This window comes from Labrus bergylta, chromosome 14, assembly GCF_963930695.1.
Source record: "Labrus bergylta chromosome 14, fLabBer1.1, whole genome shotgun sequence".
In the NCBI taxonomy this organism is placed as follows: domain Eukaryota; kingdom Metazoa; phylum Chordata; class Actinopteri; order Labriformes; family Labridae; genus Labrus; species Labrus bergylta.
In genome coordinates this window covers 13278226-13295059 of record NC_089208.1, presented here as the reverse complement: position 1 = coordinate 13295059, position 16834 = coordinate 13278226, and the positions used below count along the sequence as shown (strand labels likewise).

The following is a 16834-nucleotide window of genomic DNA, read 5'->3' as shown; positions in this document are numbered from 1 at the left end:
ATGGAAATACAACAGACAATACACCAGTCAATATGCCAAAAATACTTTGTTTTAATCAAACAATTAGAGTTATTAGACATTTGTTGAAAATGTTCACAGTGACTGACTCAACATCCCAGACTGACACCTCTGTATCTCTGACTGATCGTTGTCTGGATGTAAGATTGAGATAAAGGCACACGTTGACTCTTTGTAAACTCACAAAGGATCTTTGGAAAAGCCATCCAGTGCAAACATATACACTCCCGTTGTACACAGAGACCGTAATTTGACAAAAATGTAAACAAAAAAAGCGTTACTGCATACGAAAGCTTTGACCCTGGTTTGTTAAAAATGCTGGATGGCGTACTAAGGCCTCAGTACGCTTCAAAGTGTTTTTTCTGCTGTCCCCTTTTCGTTGCAGCAGCATGAATGCCTTCACAGAACAACTGTCATAGAGGGTGCATTCATTTTTCCAATTGTAAACTTCATCACATTCAGACAGCACGGTCACTCAAAAGTTCTTGGACGAAGACGTGAAGCAGCTGGCAGGAAGTTATGACAGCCTGGTTTAGAGAGCGGCCAACTGCAACATTTCTTAAAACTTGTCATTGTTGAATAGTATGACTCAGCTTGTTTGTAGCATGCTGTCGCTTTAAGGTTATGCATGAATCCTTATAAAATCCAGTAAGTTGCTTCACTCTTTTTACTTGTGATATGTGATGGATTCCTCCTTTTTTCTCCCTTCATACACATTTCATGAACCATCATCATTAAAGGAAAAAACAAAAAGGAAAAAGCAAGGTCGTATGAGATGAAACATTTTCTACTGACAGCTTCTTCTTCTGGGCAGAAGCCAGTCTCTGTTCTGCTCTTTACTCTCCCCGTAATCTAAGCTTCCTCCACAAATGTTCTCAAACTCCAAATGGGAACTTTCTGCTGAATAAAGTAACTGGAAATAAATATTTCTGAAGCCTGGGCACATGCCCCTTTAAGAAGCGGCTGCCGCTTAAATAAAGGGGAAGAGACGTTTCTTAAGGATGTAGAGGACGGTTGCGAGAAAGAGAGACACAGCCAGGAAGATGAGCAGCTTGTCCGTCAGCTCCCGTCGGTTGTACTTGAGGATTAGTTTCCTCCCCAGGTGGATGGTTCCTGTCATGTTTTTGAACTCCTCGTTGGTTTCCTGCACTGTCATGGAGGAGGTGGCTACAGTGAGGAGGAGGAGGAGGAGGAAGAGGAGGAAGAGATTGCTCAGGAAATGTTGGATGATAGAAAAATATATATATATTTTCAAAAGGAAAGACTTTTTTTTTTCACTAACTATAGGCCTGATCAAAGTATAGAGATTTTTTTTTTTTTACCCAGCGTGCTGATGGTGTCTTCACTCTGCTTCACCTGCTCAGCCATCATCCTGCTGATGGACATTAGACTCTCTGTGATGTTGCTGCTGGTTTCCACTAAGCTTTCTTTGGTCGCCTTCCTGAGTGTAAAAACACAGAACAGGAAAGGTGATTAAACACATTTTTTTATGCTGTTTATTTGTTTGAACCCATTAAATCTACACTTCTTATTGGATAGTTTCAGTTGTGACTTTGCTTTAAGAAACAAGATCATATAAACAAACTGTTATCTGTGATTAATCATTTTTTTAAGCTGTTATATTGAAAAAAGACACACAATATCACACAACATGTATCTCAGCTCACAAATAAATAGACAAAGATGTCTATACAAAGGGTGGCCAGCCAAGACAACATCCTCTCTACAGCGACACAGTGACTCTACAGTGTAGAGGAGTATAGTGCACCGTCTTTGTCTCTAAAATGATGATGATGATGATGATGATGTTAACCAGTAACTGAAAAAAAATGATTTTGTCTTCCTTCAGTTACCACCCAACCACATTGCTACATGTTTTTGAATTCAGTGAAAGTTTACCCAATTTCAAGATAAAAACAGATGTACTTAATGAAGAAAAGGGTTGAATTTTCAATGTCATGAAGCAGGTTGACTCACCTCTGTCTGGTGCTCAGGTTTTCTCGTCCCTGCAGCAGCTCGTCCTTCTCCATGTTATCTATCGCTAGAGTGCAAGCCAGGTTAGCCTTCCTCCAAGCTGTCTGGTTACTGGAAACCACAGAGAGAACACAACACAGATTTAGAGAGAACAGAACTGAGAAAGAATACTGAGACGAGAAGGAATACTGAGACGAAACCAAAGTATCTACTGAACTTTACAGATATTGAAAGCACTGTAGGAGACTGAATGCTGGCTTTGAAAATGAATTCATATTTAGACAATTATTATACAATTCAATTACATCTTCACTTTTATAAAAAAAAGTCAAAGATTCACAAGGGGTAACTAAGATGCTTGATGTTTTCATATATGTCTTTGTCCACACACCTCAGCATTTGCCTTCGCTGGCTCTCTGTCTCTTCCTGGATGGCCACTCTGTCAGTCTCTCTGTCCTGTTCTCTGGCCATCTGCTCCAGATCCTGACAAAAACACAACACGTCAGACTTCACTGGATTATGAGCAGGGAAGTCTGTCAAATACCATGCAGTATGTGTGATCTGAGGTCCTGACCTGGATTCTGAGCCTGAGTTTGCTAAACTTCTCTTTGACCTGAGAGTTGAGCTTCATGAGAGTTGAGTGAGGTCCAGGGCAATCCCTGATGTCCTGCAGATAACACACACACACACACACACACACACACACAGAGAATTAGGTGTTTGTTTTAGTCTTGTGCTGACTCATGAGAGAGGTACTGAACAGTCAGAACGATCCATTCATCCATTCCTTATCTATAACACATAGAAACCAACATGCTGGTTAGATTAACTGGTTACTCTACATTGCCAGTAGGTGTTAGTGTGCCTTTTGTACGGAGGGAGAACCCATGCAGATGCACAGAGACAAGGACTGATGGTTTCTAAATTCCAATGTTAATTAAACTAACTCTTATGCGAGTGACGGATTTTACTTATGAAACTCAATTATCATCTTATCAAGTTGCCATCCACACAATACTGAAATATACGGTGTTTGCCAAGTAAGTAGGGGCTTGATTGATTTTTTTGTTTGTCTTGTGCCGCCACTCAAATTCCCATGAGAAAGACTTTTGAAAGGACACGCCCCTCACACGACTTAAAATTTGACACACTGGTCCGGTTCATTTTTAACTACAAAAAAAAGCCTCTTGGACCATCAAAGTCTGCTATGCTGGGTCCTCCGCTAGTTTGAATTTTATGAAAATCACACTTTTGACGTCTCCTCCTAAACCGTCGGCCCAGTTTCTACTAAACTGTCTGTGTATGTATTATATTATTTAGAATTAAAAGGTACATGTTGAGTTAAATGCTGCCAACAGTATGTTTCATTCACATTCATTCAAGGTACTGTCAATTATTGATTTAAAATAATAATTTATTATACTTAATAACTTAATTTGAATAGTTCATGTCTTTAATTTAATGGTAATGAAACAGTGTATATTCTCTTTCTGGGTTATCAACTTATCAGGAAATCATTTTTTGATGTCTACTGAAACAAAGAGGCCTGTTGTCTGTTGTACATAATAAGATTAGGTGGAAAATAAAAAAAGCCAAAGAAGAGTGAGTTGTCCTGTGTGTCTTTTTTAAGGTGAAGCAGATTTTCTAGTTGAAGTTAAAAAAAAAAAAAAAGAATTAAAAGGAAACTTGACAAAAGTTGAGTAAATATTGAAATGCTGCAGGCTTTGTGAGGACCGAAACAAGTGTGTGATTTTTTTTTTTTTAATGAAATTAAACCAGATCAAAGAGACATTTTTAACTTGTTGATGCTTGAAACCTGCTCGCTGTGGTTTAGGGGATTACAGGGCTGAAACCTGCTGACCCAATATTGGTTTGTTTATTGTTTTCCGATTCAGACAGTAAAACGGCTCTCTTGTTTTTCGTCTGGAAACAAAAGAAAGAAGTTAATTTGTATTGGATCACAGATGAATTAAGGATTGTGCAGTGATACCCTGACCCAAAATATACAAGTAAATATATATACAAATATATACATTTTTTTATATTCCTATTCGACAAATAGTAATACAAAATAATAATGAAAGTCAACTAACTAACTACAGGGTCGTGTTATGAAACATTTATGAAACATGAACAAACCAATGATCAAAACGATCGCAACATTGCGACACAGTGATCGTTTAAACTCAAGTATTTTGTTTTTAGGATTGTAGGAAGCCAAAACCATCACCGAGTTTGAAAATGGGCAAAAATAAAAATAAAAACATGTACAAACCATACGTTAAAGTTCTTACCTGTATGAGAGCTTTAATTTCTAGGTCATATTTTATGATTTCTTGTCCACACATTCGGACGTGAAATTCACCAGAAGACGCCATGTTTGTTTATGTATGGCAAGCTGGAGGTCCAAAAGACAGCGAGCGTCCTCGTCGCGGATCGCGAAATGGGCGGAGACTGATTAAAAGAAGTGGTGGGCCGCCCCTTCCCGTCAATGCCCCATGCTCCAGTGGAACTTGTTAGTTTTTACATTAGGCTACTGTATTAAAGGGTATTTACAATGGATTAGAAAACTAGTTTTTTTATAAATGTTTTGATTGTAGATTGTTTAAATGAAAACTACATGTCTAATGACCATTGGACATTAATGTTTTGTTTTGGGGGGTGTAATAAAGATCCATTTATTTGCCTTGATGTGATGGTTTCAGTATTTTCAAACCGACTGAACCCATCAGTTTATAGGAATTATCGGAAAGAGTTGTCGTAACTCTGTTCCGAAATATAATAAGAAATGCTCCCTTTGCACGATTGCCCATCTAGCCTACTTAGATAGGTTAGAGATTTCACTTTTTTTTTAATTATGTTTTCATGGTTCCCTATGTCCATGCAAGAGGGATGACTTTCCCCCTTTTCGAACAAATAGTCGACTTCTTTTTTATGGAAAAATAAAGGTGAGCTTAGTTTATAGGGCATGGAAATGGAAGTTCTTCGCTTGGATTTATTATGCTAAAGTTTTTTATCCTGGAAATAAAAAAAACGTATTTGGGCTGTTTACAGTTTGAATAAATCTTAAGAGTACACCAAAAAGCAGAGATGTGTTGAATGCACAGTTTATTATTTGATCTGTTTTTTTTGTTTTTTTTTTAAATGAGTCCACGTTTTTTCCTGCACATAATCGAATCTGGTGTCCGTATTACACAGTAATATAAGAATGAGTTCAATTAACTAAATGACTAAGAAATACAAATTAAAAGATATCCATTAAATTCATGCACATTGTTTTATACAGGTTTATAATTCTTTTTCTTCCGCTCAATAAAGAAGCTCCCTAAAGAGTAGGTTCATAATTGAACTTCTTGCACTTATCTAGCTGATGGTGCGTTTAGTGTCATGACATCGCCACGTGATGCCCAGCGGCGCCCATATGTGACCCCCAAACCCCAGAAAATCGGGAAAATGTTCTTCTACAATTACAAAACCAGAAAAAGAAAGTTTAGAAGTAAATAAAAAATACTTTAATAATAACATGTTTAAATCTTATTTTATGAGAGCTTTAAAATTGAAATAGAGAATAATAACAAAGAAACAAAAATTTGCAAAAATTTGCAAAAATGCATCAAAATCAAGGTGCTAGTGATTTTACATTTATTTATAACAGTGATAATCAATGGAATGGAAGCAGACATGTTGAAGTTAACATCATTAATCCTTTTTATTGTTTGAAATTCAATAAAACTTCTTCAGTTCAATGTGGTCATGTGTGCACAGGTAAATCCATTAAACAAACATGAGTCAGTTTGGGGTGCTAATGGTTTTATTATTTTTGTATTAAAATCAATAAACATAATCAAACTACTGTGGTTACAAGCAGACAGAGTTGAGGTACCAACTCCTGGCTGATACAACAGAGAAAGAATGATATTTAAAAAATAAGAAAAGAAATAAAAATGAGAGAGAGGCACGGAAACACGACAGAGATTCAGGGCAGGTGTCCGCAGGATGTCAAGCAGCCAGAGACAAAAACTGTCAGAAGCTCTGTACAGAATGTGTCCTTACAGTACAAACATACAATCCAACAAAAAAAAAGAAACAAAACATTTTTTAGATTTCCTTGCCTGGGCATAAAGCCACCCACTCTGCCTCCCAGGAAAATAAAATACAATGTAAAACAAAACAAAAAAGTAAGTTAAATCAGAAGTAAAAACCCAGCACGACATTTATTACACAACATAAATATAGCAACTGTCAAGATATTGTATTGAACAGGCATATATGTGAACTACAAATATAGATGTCATTGCTAAAGAGGATCAAGTTAGTTTCAGCAGGATACTTTACTTTCTGCAGGTTTTGCTTCTTTGTGAAATTAGAATCACCAAGAGATCTATTATAGAGCACTTAGAACAGCCTTCCTACTGAGACTGGGGAGAAGGACACACACAGGACTAACTACAGAGAGATCCCATGCTGTTGATCTAGTCAAAGAAGTTACCATACAAGACCAGAAGCATCAGAACAGTGGCATGTAGCTGTGGAGCTAAAGATGACCGGTATCTCACACATCCTCTACATGTTTGGGCTTGTATGGATTTCCTATAAAAATCATACTTTCTGTTGTTTGAATTCTCAAAAAAATAAAAAATAAAAAAACATAAAAGATGCTTTGCGATCAACATTAACTTTTGTAAAGTTCCTCTTGCTCCATTCATTTTGGTAAGTCTGGAAGGAGGTCAATCATCAATCAGCTGTGTTGGATGATGAGTGTGTAGACATGGGAAGAGGGGTTTTGTTTTTTATTAAGGGTAGGTTTTTGTCATTTATTTTAATAAGATCAGTCTGCAGAGGAGGAAATGAACCCCATCCCCCTCATCGTCCTTCATTGTAGGGGAGGGTGAGAGGTCTCTGCCCACCAGCCTTTATTAAGTGGCTCCTGGCAAATTGCAGGAGTTCCCTGACAAGACTGCAAACCAAAGCCCTTCTAACAAAATCTAAAATCCAAAAATCTAAAATAAAAACATCTCTGGCGCAGTAGAGAAGTTTTCCAAGAAGACTGATCAATTTTTGTTTCATTTCCCCAGCTTCCAGGCTGTGGAGACCCTGATCAGCAATCAGTGTCGGGACAAATAACGTTGTGTCAAGGCAGGGTTCTCTTTGCTGACTCAATGAGCCTGGTTGGAGGTGGTATTGACCATAATCACACAGCGGACATTTGTCTCAGAGGTCAAGCTCAGGTTGGGATGCTAAAATGCATGTATAATGTCACACTACTGTATTCCGATGTAGGTTGCATAAATGTGTGGTTTCTAAACCAATCGCTATCATTTCAAGCTTCTTGATTAATCTGCAATTGACAGACAGTTAAACGTGTCAATCCCTGGGTAAATCTGGCAAATTAAAGTTAACATAATATGGTTGACAACCTTTTAGAGTTTCTGTCAGGACTAAGCCCATGTTAGCGTCAAAGTTCTTGCTAGCGGACCTTAAGGTTAGCTAGGAATTGGCTGAACGCTAATACTACTTTTTTGTAGGAAAGGAAAGTTAGATATTCCTATCTAAAATTATGTTTTTTATGCAATTACCTCTGAGTTAACATGATGTTAGGAGTTTTCCTCTTAGCTAATGTAATGTTAGGAGATTGGTTCTTAGTTAGCTAACAAGTAATCTATATCTCCTAACGCAATGCTAGATAGGAGCTATAGCGTTAGCGCAATGCTTGCTAGGGGTTTACTTCTTGGCTTATGTGAGCTGAGAATAGCTGCTTGCTAACTTTAGCTGCTGTATAACTATAGCTAATGGGTTATCAAATTTATACTATAGCTAATGGGTTATCAAACTTCTCATTTTCTCATGAATGTGAAGCAAGGGAATGATAACAAGTACACGTTTATGGGACTTACAACCTGCAACCCAGTAGTACAACATTAAACAATCATTTGAGCTTCCAAACATGAATGTGACGGTAGAATCTATTAGCTGATGTGTAAAATGGTGAATATTGCCCCTTCTAACCACGTAAAAAACCTTCAATGACAGAACTCTTCATGAGCTTCACAAAGCTCACTCAAAGCCACAATGAAACTGAAGATCTGAAGGTTTGTTAACTTATGAATACAGAGAAGGTAACAAAAAAAAAATCCCCTTTCCAAAAAACAGTCAGTATAATAATGCAGTCAATAAATGTCTGCATGGACTTAATAGATATAACTGGCTATGGCTTCATATTTAGCCTTCTATAAAATAAAAGAGAGTGCTATCAAGCTTCTTATCTGACACTCAGCAAGTAAGCAAATATGCTTGTTGGCCTATCTACCATGGACAAAATAGTTTTCATCCATTTATTAATGGCTGGATCTGCATCTTCAGAGTGCAGTGGCAGGATATTACAAAAATATCTTCGTTAATGACTTGATACTAGATATTATGTAAGTATTATTGAATTAATATCTGTTTAATTTGAATAACATTTAGTAAGTTGAAAATCATTCTTGTTTCATTCTGACTTTGATTCATGTGTGTGAACCCCATGAAAAGTCTCATACTCCTGGTGAAGCCTGCACCAGTGGTAAGCTATAAAATCTTAATTCAACAACTCTACATTTGACAGGACTAACATAAATATCAAAGAAATGGTATGAACAAGGGATCAGGGTAAAAGGCAAAAAAAAAACATGTAATTCAGGGAAAAGTTTCAAATGACCAACATACGACATAGTCAGAGCATAAATATCAAACCCTAATACTATTTAAAATAAAGTTCAACATACAAGCTGGGCATCAGCCAAATAAAGATACAACATTCATGATCATTCTGGATCCTGACGACAAGAGGCTTCCTCTGTGTGTCAAACAAACAGGAAATAGAACAACAGGAAAGCTCCTTCAGACACTCACACCTGTCTGAATGAACCTGCTGAGGAAGACTAGTCTACATTCATCAGCAAAGCAGCAGCAGAGTTATAACTTGCCATGTCAGCATACAGCAGTGCAGCAGTCAGAAACACGAGACCAACCCGAGTCATCAACTGAAGGAATAATATGGCTAATACAGCCTGTGAACACAGCTATGAACAGATTAGCACCACAGTTTACCTCCATGCTCAGTTTGTTGCTTCATTCGCAACCTGCAACTCAGTGCCAACACTGACTTCAAGGAGGGCCTGGCACTTCATAATAGCAAAGTTAAGAAATGGAAAGTATGTTTTTTTTTTCTTTTTGTTTTTTTCTAAAAGGTCTCAAGAGGCAGCAACACGACGCGCCACGTTGAACCAAAGACAAAGAATGCATTGTAATTTTCCAAGGTAAAAAGCAGGCCCAGGTCTACCTCTGCCTCAGACACAGTGGAAGTTTGCTCTTCTCTACATGGACACACCAGCGGTGGTAGCAGCAATAGCAGCTGATACAGACAACACAATAACGTGGCATAGTGGGCAGAGAAAGAGCTAAAAACAGAACCAGGTTTCCCAAAACATTGTTGTCATTTATGCTTTTCTCCGGCGGTGCTTTGAAAGGGAATTCCTTGTCTTTCCGTTTATGACAACAAAATAGCTCAGATCTGCTGTAAAGGCTGATTATTTTACAAAAGTATTGATTTTGGGTAAAATAATGTTTTCTTTTTTTTTTTTTTTTTTTGTACTTCAAGTGTAGGTTTTGGGAAATCCAGTCCCATATTTCTGTAGGGGAACCCCCTCCAGACTGACAGAAGGTGCAGATTTGTGTTCTCAAATATTTGATTAAGGCACCTGGTTTAGCAGGCATCATATTCAAAGTACTGTTTCATTTCCTTGTAAATGTAAAGACCACGTGCAAGGTAAGTAAAACTGTCGGTGTTTTGACTGTTGTAGAAATAAACGTGGAGAAAAAAAAACCCGGGTTGGTGGTGAAGCACACTAAACCAAAATCTGAAGTCTCCCTGTGCTCATTCAACAGCAGCAAGAATGAAATAATTCAACTGAGAGTACAGTGAGTTCACTTGAACATGACAATGTGGACGCCAAGTTATTTCCAAACATGCAAGAAGATCTCCAGCTATCACTTGGTTCCCTTGGTGCTATGTAGGGAATCAGCATGCAGGTGTTCGCTCTGTATCTTTATCACAGAGTACATTTCTGAAGTGTCGTTTGGACACGGGAACATGTAGAGAGTAGTAAGCATACAGCCTCTGAGGACGAGGCGTTTTGACAAGCAACAGGGACAGCCCACATGGATTCAAACAAGACAGGAAACAATAGAAATGCCTCAAAAGAGACATAAAGCCAGACTCTGAGATCTGACATCACACCCAGCAAGAGGTTATTCCGTTTTTTAAAACCCAATTTATTTACATTATAATATTTGGTAACATTTTTCTTACATTTCTGTCACTTCCAAAATTATCTTTTAAAAGTTGAGGTCTTCTCCAACTTGTGAAAGTCTTCTGCTTTTGCTGTTAAATGCACTCAGATTATGAACTGAAACCAGTGTATAGCCGGTTTATACAATTCTCTGGGTGAAACAGTTGGCCTATATGTCTAATGAATTTCAGGCCTTAAAACAAAAACAAAGCACTCATACTCATTGTTCTACCAACATTTTCTTACATTCCCAAAAATGCCCTATTCTGTTTTTTTTTTTTTTTAATGTTCAGAACTTTACTCAAGTAGAATATATAGTTTGGTGAAAAGGGAAATCACAGAGCTCAATGCCTGTTACCATTGGGACAGTGGCTGAACACGGCCATTGTCCCAAGTGTGCCACATTTAAAGCAGATTTGTTGACACAATCTCTATTTTCCCAAATCATGTTGTTATTTTAAGAAAATGACAGAAACATGAGACAAACGTTACCAAGTATTACCTGTAGAGAGCTCATCTAATTGTTACATCATTGGGGCGTTCTCCTCGTTATCTAAATCTATAAATAATAACAATGTCCTAAAACACACAAAAAAGTGGATTTATGTTGCAGTTCTTAGGAATGTATTGTTCCTCTCTGACTTTTGGCAGGAACATCAAATCCAGGTGTCTGGCTTTTTACAAAAACAATTAAGTAACGCTGAACATTAATGATCAAAACAGGTCAGTAATACAGAAATCACCACACTGTTGTTGTTGATGAGAGAAATACTAAGTGTGAATAACCCTCTGATTGGTCCAACAGGGATCACATGATCATAGTTACTCATGACCTGAATATCGATGCCATTTAAATTCTTAGACTTTTTCCAAACATTTGAACAAATCAGCACCATGACATAAACCAGTTGATTTACAAATTGGACTCACATTATTTTATGAGTGTACATTTTTTTTTAAGGTTGTGTTTGAACATTGAAACTTTGTGAATTCTTGTGACATGTCTGCCATTTTTAAGTTCCTGTTGAGAGCATTGCACTATATTGATTGACATTCATAATAACACACACACACGCACATAAAATATTTTGTACAGAGTAAAGAATGGCGACAATAACTGGAATACATAAATATATTTTTCTCTTGATTTTATGTCATCACATACGTCAGATAGAAGAACGATATAACCCTGATTTGCTGAAAGAGCTGTATGGATCCACTTAGCTTTTATTGGACAAGAGTAGCACAAAGTTACACACTCTATTAGCTTAATAGTTGACTGTATAGGATTTATGTCATCAGAAATAAAAGAAGGAATAGTTTTACTGGCGTGGATTTTTTTTCATTCACTCTTCCACTGTTAAAATGCCACAGAGTCTCATGGTTCGAATGTAAAGTTGCACAGCTTGCGCCTATCATTTTAAATGTAAAAACCTGTGAGGACTCTATCTTGAACCAGCCTCGTGATCGAAAACAAAACACACACTCCTTTTCTTGAGACGCTCCATTGTCGGTCAACTAGCGGCCCTTTGGCCAATGTTGACGCCCTATCAATCTTGAGCAAAATCTTAGCTGAAAAAATGCTTCAAATATTATTCAAACTGAGAACAAGTCTTTCAAAATTTGAAACAATTTCTAAGGTACATTTTACCACTTCTGCTCTTCAGTCATGGTTGTTTTGAGCCAATCAGGCTGAATGGTTTTTGTTGCTGTTGACAGTATACTGGCAGAACGATGTCTACACCTCAGGGGACATCCCTCGAGACCTGACAGGTCTGACATGTTACCATTATTGTTTGTGTGTCATGAAAAATTATTTAAGAAGGCAATAAGTGTCCGGATTGAGTCTCCATTTGTAATTGGCTTGCCATACAGTACAGTGATATAGTAACTCTCCCCTAAGGCGGCCTGGAACAACATCTTTCAAATTGGCTCTTCCCGGCCGCCCCAGGCTAAACCCCTCCTCATTAAGTCACAAGTAGAAATCAGTTTACAAATGATAACAATATAGCTCTCTGGAGAAATGTGTCTACACTGTACATCACCCTGAAGAGTAAGCCAAAGCAGAATCAGTTTTTCCATAGGAAACCTCTACTGAAGGCAAATGAATCATGACGCCAAGGGGGTCAGCATCAAGATCAATGTAGGGGCCCTGGAATCAAAACCCTCTTTTTTTTTTTTAAGACCACAAACACACTATCCCCTGACCAGGAAATAGACCTATCCTGCCAAGACACTGAGCTTCCCGAAGCCAAACGATGATATGCTCTTGTTCAACACCAAATATCATCACATGGCTCCAGGAACATGTAGCTCTAACCCTGGCCAGGCTACACATCGATTCCTTGCTTGTTTATAGACCTAGCTGAGTCAGGTTCTAGACCTATCCTAGCAAGTAGTCGTCAAGTACACTTGCAGCATTCACACCAGGCCTTTTAGCAGCAAATGGAAGAAAAAATGCTTTTCTTTTTGTTTGATTTTTTTTTCCTTTTTTGGACAAAGTGCTTTCGTTTTCAAACATATAAGATAGAGTATTCTATACATATATCTAACATTTAGAAGATAGATATTAACTTATATAGTCTATTTACAAAAATGAATCACTACTAAGAAAATAGCTATGAATACGGGAGAGCAAGTCATTAGGCTACAACTAGACTAAAATAAGAATCATGGATACTCATCATTCTTTTTTCAGAAAAAGCACCATTTCTCCCTTTTTAGACGGAACAGAAAAAGTAAAAATATATTTATATATGTGTGTGTTTAGCAGTGCCTGTTATTCAATCACACAATAGAGACCACAGCTCTGCATCACTATCTTCAGACATCTGAGTTCATTCAATGAAGGAGGACTTTCTCACCTCAAACTAACCTGAATTCAGCCTGTCAAACACTTATTGTTTGTATTTGCCTGCTAACTGAGTGAGTTGTAGATGAATTCAAGAATTCCTGAGATTGGCAGCGTTTCCTCTGAGGGCACAGCAGGGAGGCAAGCATACACATATCATGCATTTGCTTTAATAAGGGTTAAACTGGCTGCTAGTTTGTGGCCTGGACATTGTAACTCTGTGTTTTGAAGTTATCGGAAAGATGCAAGCTGAGGACCCGAGGCATGGCCAAGCAAGAAAAAATCAGCAATGCAACCTCAAAGTTGGACACATCAATCCCAGGAAATGCAGTTTTCCACCGTTTCCAAGGTTAAGAAGGGAATACGTGTGAAAATGAAAAAGTAGAAATACACAGTATTGGGCAAATGTTATAATTGCTTTGGCTTTCTTGCAGCACCTTCAGTAACACCTCCTCCTCATCGGCCCTCACATCTCCATCATACTGGACATGTCCCTGTCCTCACTAAAGACAGCCTGTCCTCATTCTCTTTATAGACCACTCAGACTAGACCTGGACTTCACTGCATTGGGTTTAGATAAATCTATTCCAGTTTATCTGCAGGTCACTCAGCCAGCAAACGAGACTAAAGGGGACAAACTATCAGACCGACGGGCTGCTATGTAAGACTTCTCTTCTATTTTTCTCCACCTCTCCTTCTCTTTACTCCAAGGAAATCCAACCGAAAACCAAACAGGAAAACTCACGGGCAGCTAAAGTACAAAAATATAACAAGAACTCTTTTTTTTTTCTCTTTCTTTTTTTTGGCTTTTGTGTTTTTTCCTCTAACGTTCTTGATGTAAGGGTAGGCTTTAGAAATGTGTCATGCTTAAAAATGAATCAATTGTGATGAAAAGTGGCATTTCACTGTTGATAGATAAATATCAATAATGTTTTTTATATACAGTACTTGAAACACAATTCAGTTAATATTTTGTCAATGACCTAGACCTCGTCTACACACAGAAAAATCAAACAAGTGACACAACAAAACATTTTGGTTATTGTTGATGACATTTCGACAAACGAGAAAAATATGTAACATAGCTTATCTACCAGCGCTCTTAGTTTCTTTGTCCTAGAAAGCGCAAAAAACACAATTAGCATGTGGAGGGAGGAATCAGTTCAGGAATGAAGTGCTAGCTAAGCAACAAATCTACTGCAAAAGCCTGTAGATGGGAGTTACTTCATCATTTTAGAAAAAAAATAAATGAATGTTCCTTTTCTGTACAGAATTGGACCCAAGCTAATTTCACAGTTCAATGAAGTTCCCTGACCCTCCCACATTTCTTACATTCAATACGGCGTCAGGTAAGCTGTGCAAAACCTTACTTTAACTGGCTGTTCGCCATTTCGTTGCATGTGTCTTTGGTACATAAAACAATCAAAATATAGTGTGCAAATATTTTTTTGTAACTCTTAACGAAAATATCAGTTTACCCCTCCCCCGATCCCTAAAGACAGAGTACCAAAAACCAAATAATCTATTGCAGAGCCCTCCTATTTACACAGACTCTGTGGCATCATGCAACAAGAGCTTCCATTTCTTTTTATGTACATTCAGAATATCTTCAGACAACTGATATACGTGACAAACCCCACAGGTGTGTCTCTCTCCTCACATTCACTAACAATCTCCCTCAGTGTAAAGTAGTCCTCTCCTTGGCTGGACCTCAGGGAGTTCAGACCAATCCCTCTTAAACACACACACACACACTCTCTCTCTCTCTCTCTCTCTCTCATACACACACACTTACAGAAACACACACACATACATACACAAGGCACAATGAATATAACTCTGATCAAACACTATAGTATGAACACACCACACTATTAGCCTGGTCATCTCTGCTGTACAAAAAGGAAAGCCAGTGCCGATTTTTCACTCGGAGACACTTTTTATATGTACAGTTTCCAAAAGGAGATGGATCACTGTTTATGTCATCATCGTCTACAATGATCATCTTATTCAACTTCTGTTCCCACAACGGCTAATTTGCCCGTTTCAACCAGTCCAGTTAAAACTAGCACAAGACCAAAAAAGCACCAAACCACACGCACAACTTCCTGCTGTTGTTTCAGTTAACGTCTTCAAAATAAAAGCACTAAGCTTCATCCTGAATGCTAAGAAAACTTCAACCCAGCAGGAATCTGACGCTGAACTGTGAAAGGTCTAAAATTTATCTTTCAGCTTTTTTTTTTTTGATTCTAAATTTGCACCATGTACATAATGACAACAGCAAACCTGGTTATAAAACAGGGGATGGCATGGACATATTTAGGCCTTCATTACAAAATATATCCTGCCAACCCATGACGCCTCGGAGCACGCTGCTTTTTCTTTCTGCAGCAGCCTATGCAACCAAAGCAGTTTTCTTTTTTTTTTGTATTAAAGTACTGAACTCAGTGTGTTAACTGGACATCCTAATGTTGTTTTGTGTTGTAAGATGAACCTCCTCTGAGAAATGAAAACTGGAACTTCTCTTTCATTTGACGGTGTCTGATGTTCGGTAACTCTTCCTCTGTCATTCTCAAACAAATTGCGTGAAAGTTTTCCAGTGGTTACACTTGTACTGTTTCAGTCTCAGCCCTGGAAGCAGACCGTACACAATGCTTTGCTAAACACATCTAATGATCCCCGGTGGATTTGGAACGGGCTGTTAGCTAAACACCTAACCATCCTTTTCTTTAAAAAGGCCCTTTACCCAGTAGATGCTCGCGATGGGTTGGGAGAAGGTGACGCACTGACTCTGCACGCAGTGTGCAGAGTCAGAAAGCGAGGGTGTCTGCCATACATGTGCATGGCTAAAACAAGCACACGTATATACACACACAGGGAGTGGTATGTGTGTTTGTGTGGCTAACAATGTGTATGAACTCAGGGTTTGAGGGGCATGCAGAGGGGAGCATAGTTACAACGGAACAGCACGGTGATAATAATTAGTCCACTCCTCTCAGTGGACCTCTCTTTATCTAGATTTTGGAGGTGGGGACTCGCAGGCCGACCAGTCCGCCGGTGGGATCACCACGCCCCGTGTTCTCCAAGATCTTGTTGACAAAGTCTGAAGTCTGCCCAGCAACAGGTGATGCCACTGCACACAGAGACACAAGAAAACCTTTAGAGATTTTCTTCAGTATGTAACTCAGTGTGTCAAATCATGAGTTATAACATGAATATTAGTGTAAAGAATTTTAGTGATATATTATTCCTTGAAGAAGTTGGTAGTTGTCACTGTTATTAAGGTGTTCTTCAGAGAATGCAAAGGAAAAACGTAATCTCCCCTGATGTGATCACTTTATGTAGTTAACAAGCCTCTTAACCACTTTGATGACAGTTTAGTTTTATCTGATGATTCTGATGAAGATGATCTCATCATATGTAAGCCATTAATAATTTAGCCCTGCTAACTCAATCTGCGTCTCTATTGTGACTAGTTGTGGCTCTTTTATGTCCTACATTTTTTTTAAAGGGAAACATTTTCAGAAGAAATGATTCATTGCTAGTCACATCAATCAATAATAATGTTTCCCACGCATAGACTATACTGGGACAGGCCACCCAGTGTATTCACAGCCGCATAAGCATAATTGCGGATCTTTTTTTAATGGTATGTTTTTTTTGC

General features: G+C 38.1%; 2 protein-coding genes across 2 annotated transcripts in view; both read right to left on the bottom strand.

The window, feature by feature from the left end:
• Window positions 1-27: 27 nt before the first annotated feature.
• bnip1b (BCL2 interacting protein 1b) lies at window positions 28-4442 on the bottom strand. Its single transcript, XM_020635577.3, has 6 exons — window positions 4287-4442; window positions 2567-2659; window positions 2384-2475; window positions 1996-2103; window positions 1341-1459; window positions 28-1185 (listed from the first exon to the last, which is right to left on the bottom strand). Exons 1-6 carry the CDS (start codon window positions 4368-4370, stop codon window positions 989-991), a joined length of 693 nt encoding a protein of 230 aa, XP_020491233.1. The 5' UTR covers window positions 4371-4442; the 3' UTR covers window positions 28-988.
• Window positions 4443-5785: 1343 nt separating this feature from the next.
• crebrf (creb3 regulatory factor) overlaps window positions 5786-16834 on the bottom strand; it is a 28188-nt gene continuing 17139 nt past the window's right edge. Inside the window, exon 10 of the mRNA XM_020635519.3 lies at window positions 5786-16303. Within this exon, the coding sequence (XP_020491175.2) occupies window positions 16185-16303 (119 nt within the window). The 3' untranslated portion in view covers window positions 5786-16184. The remainder of the gene's footprint in view (window positions 16304-16834) is intronic.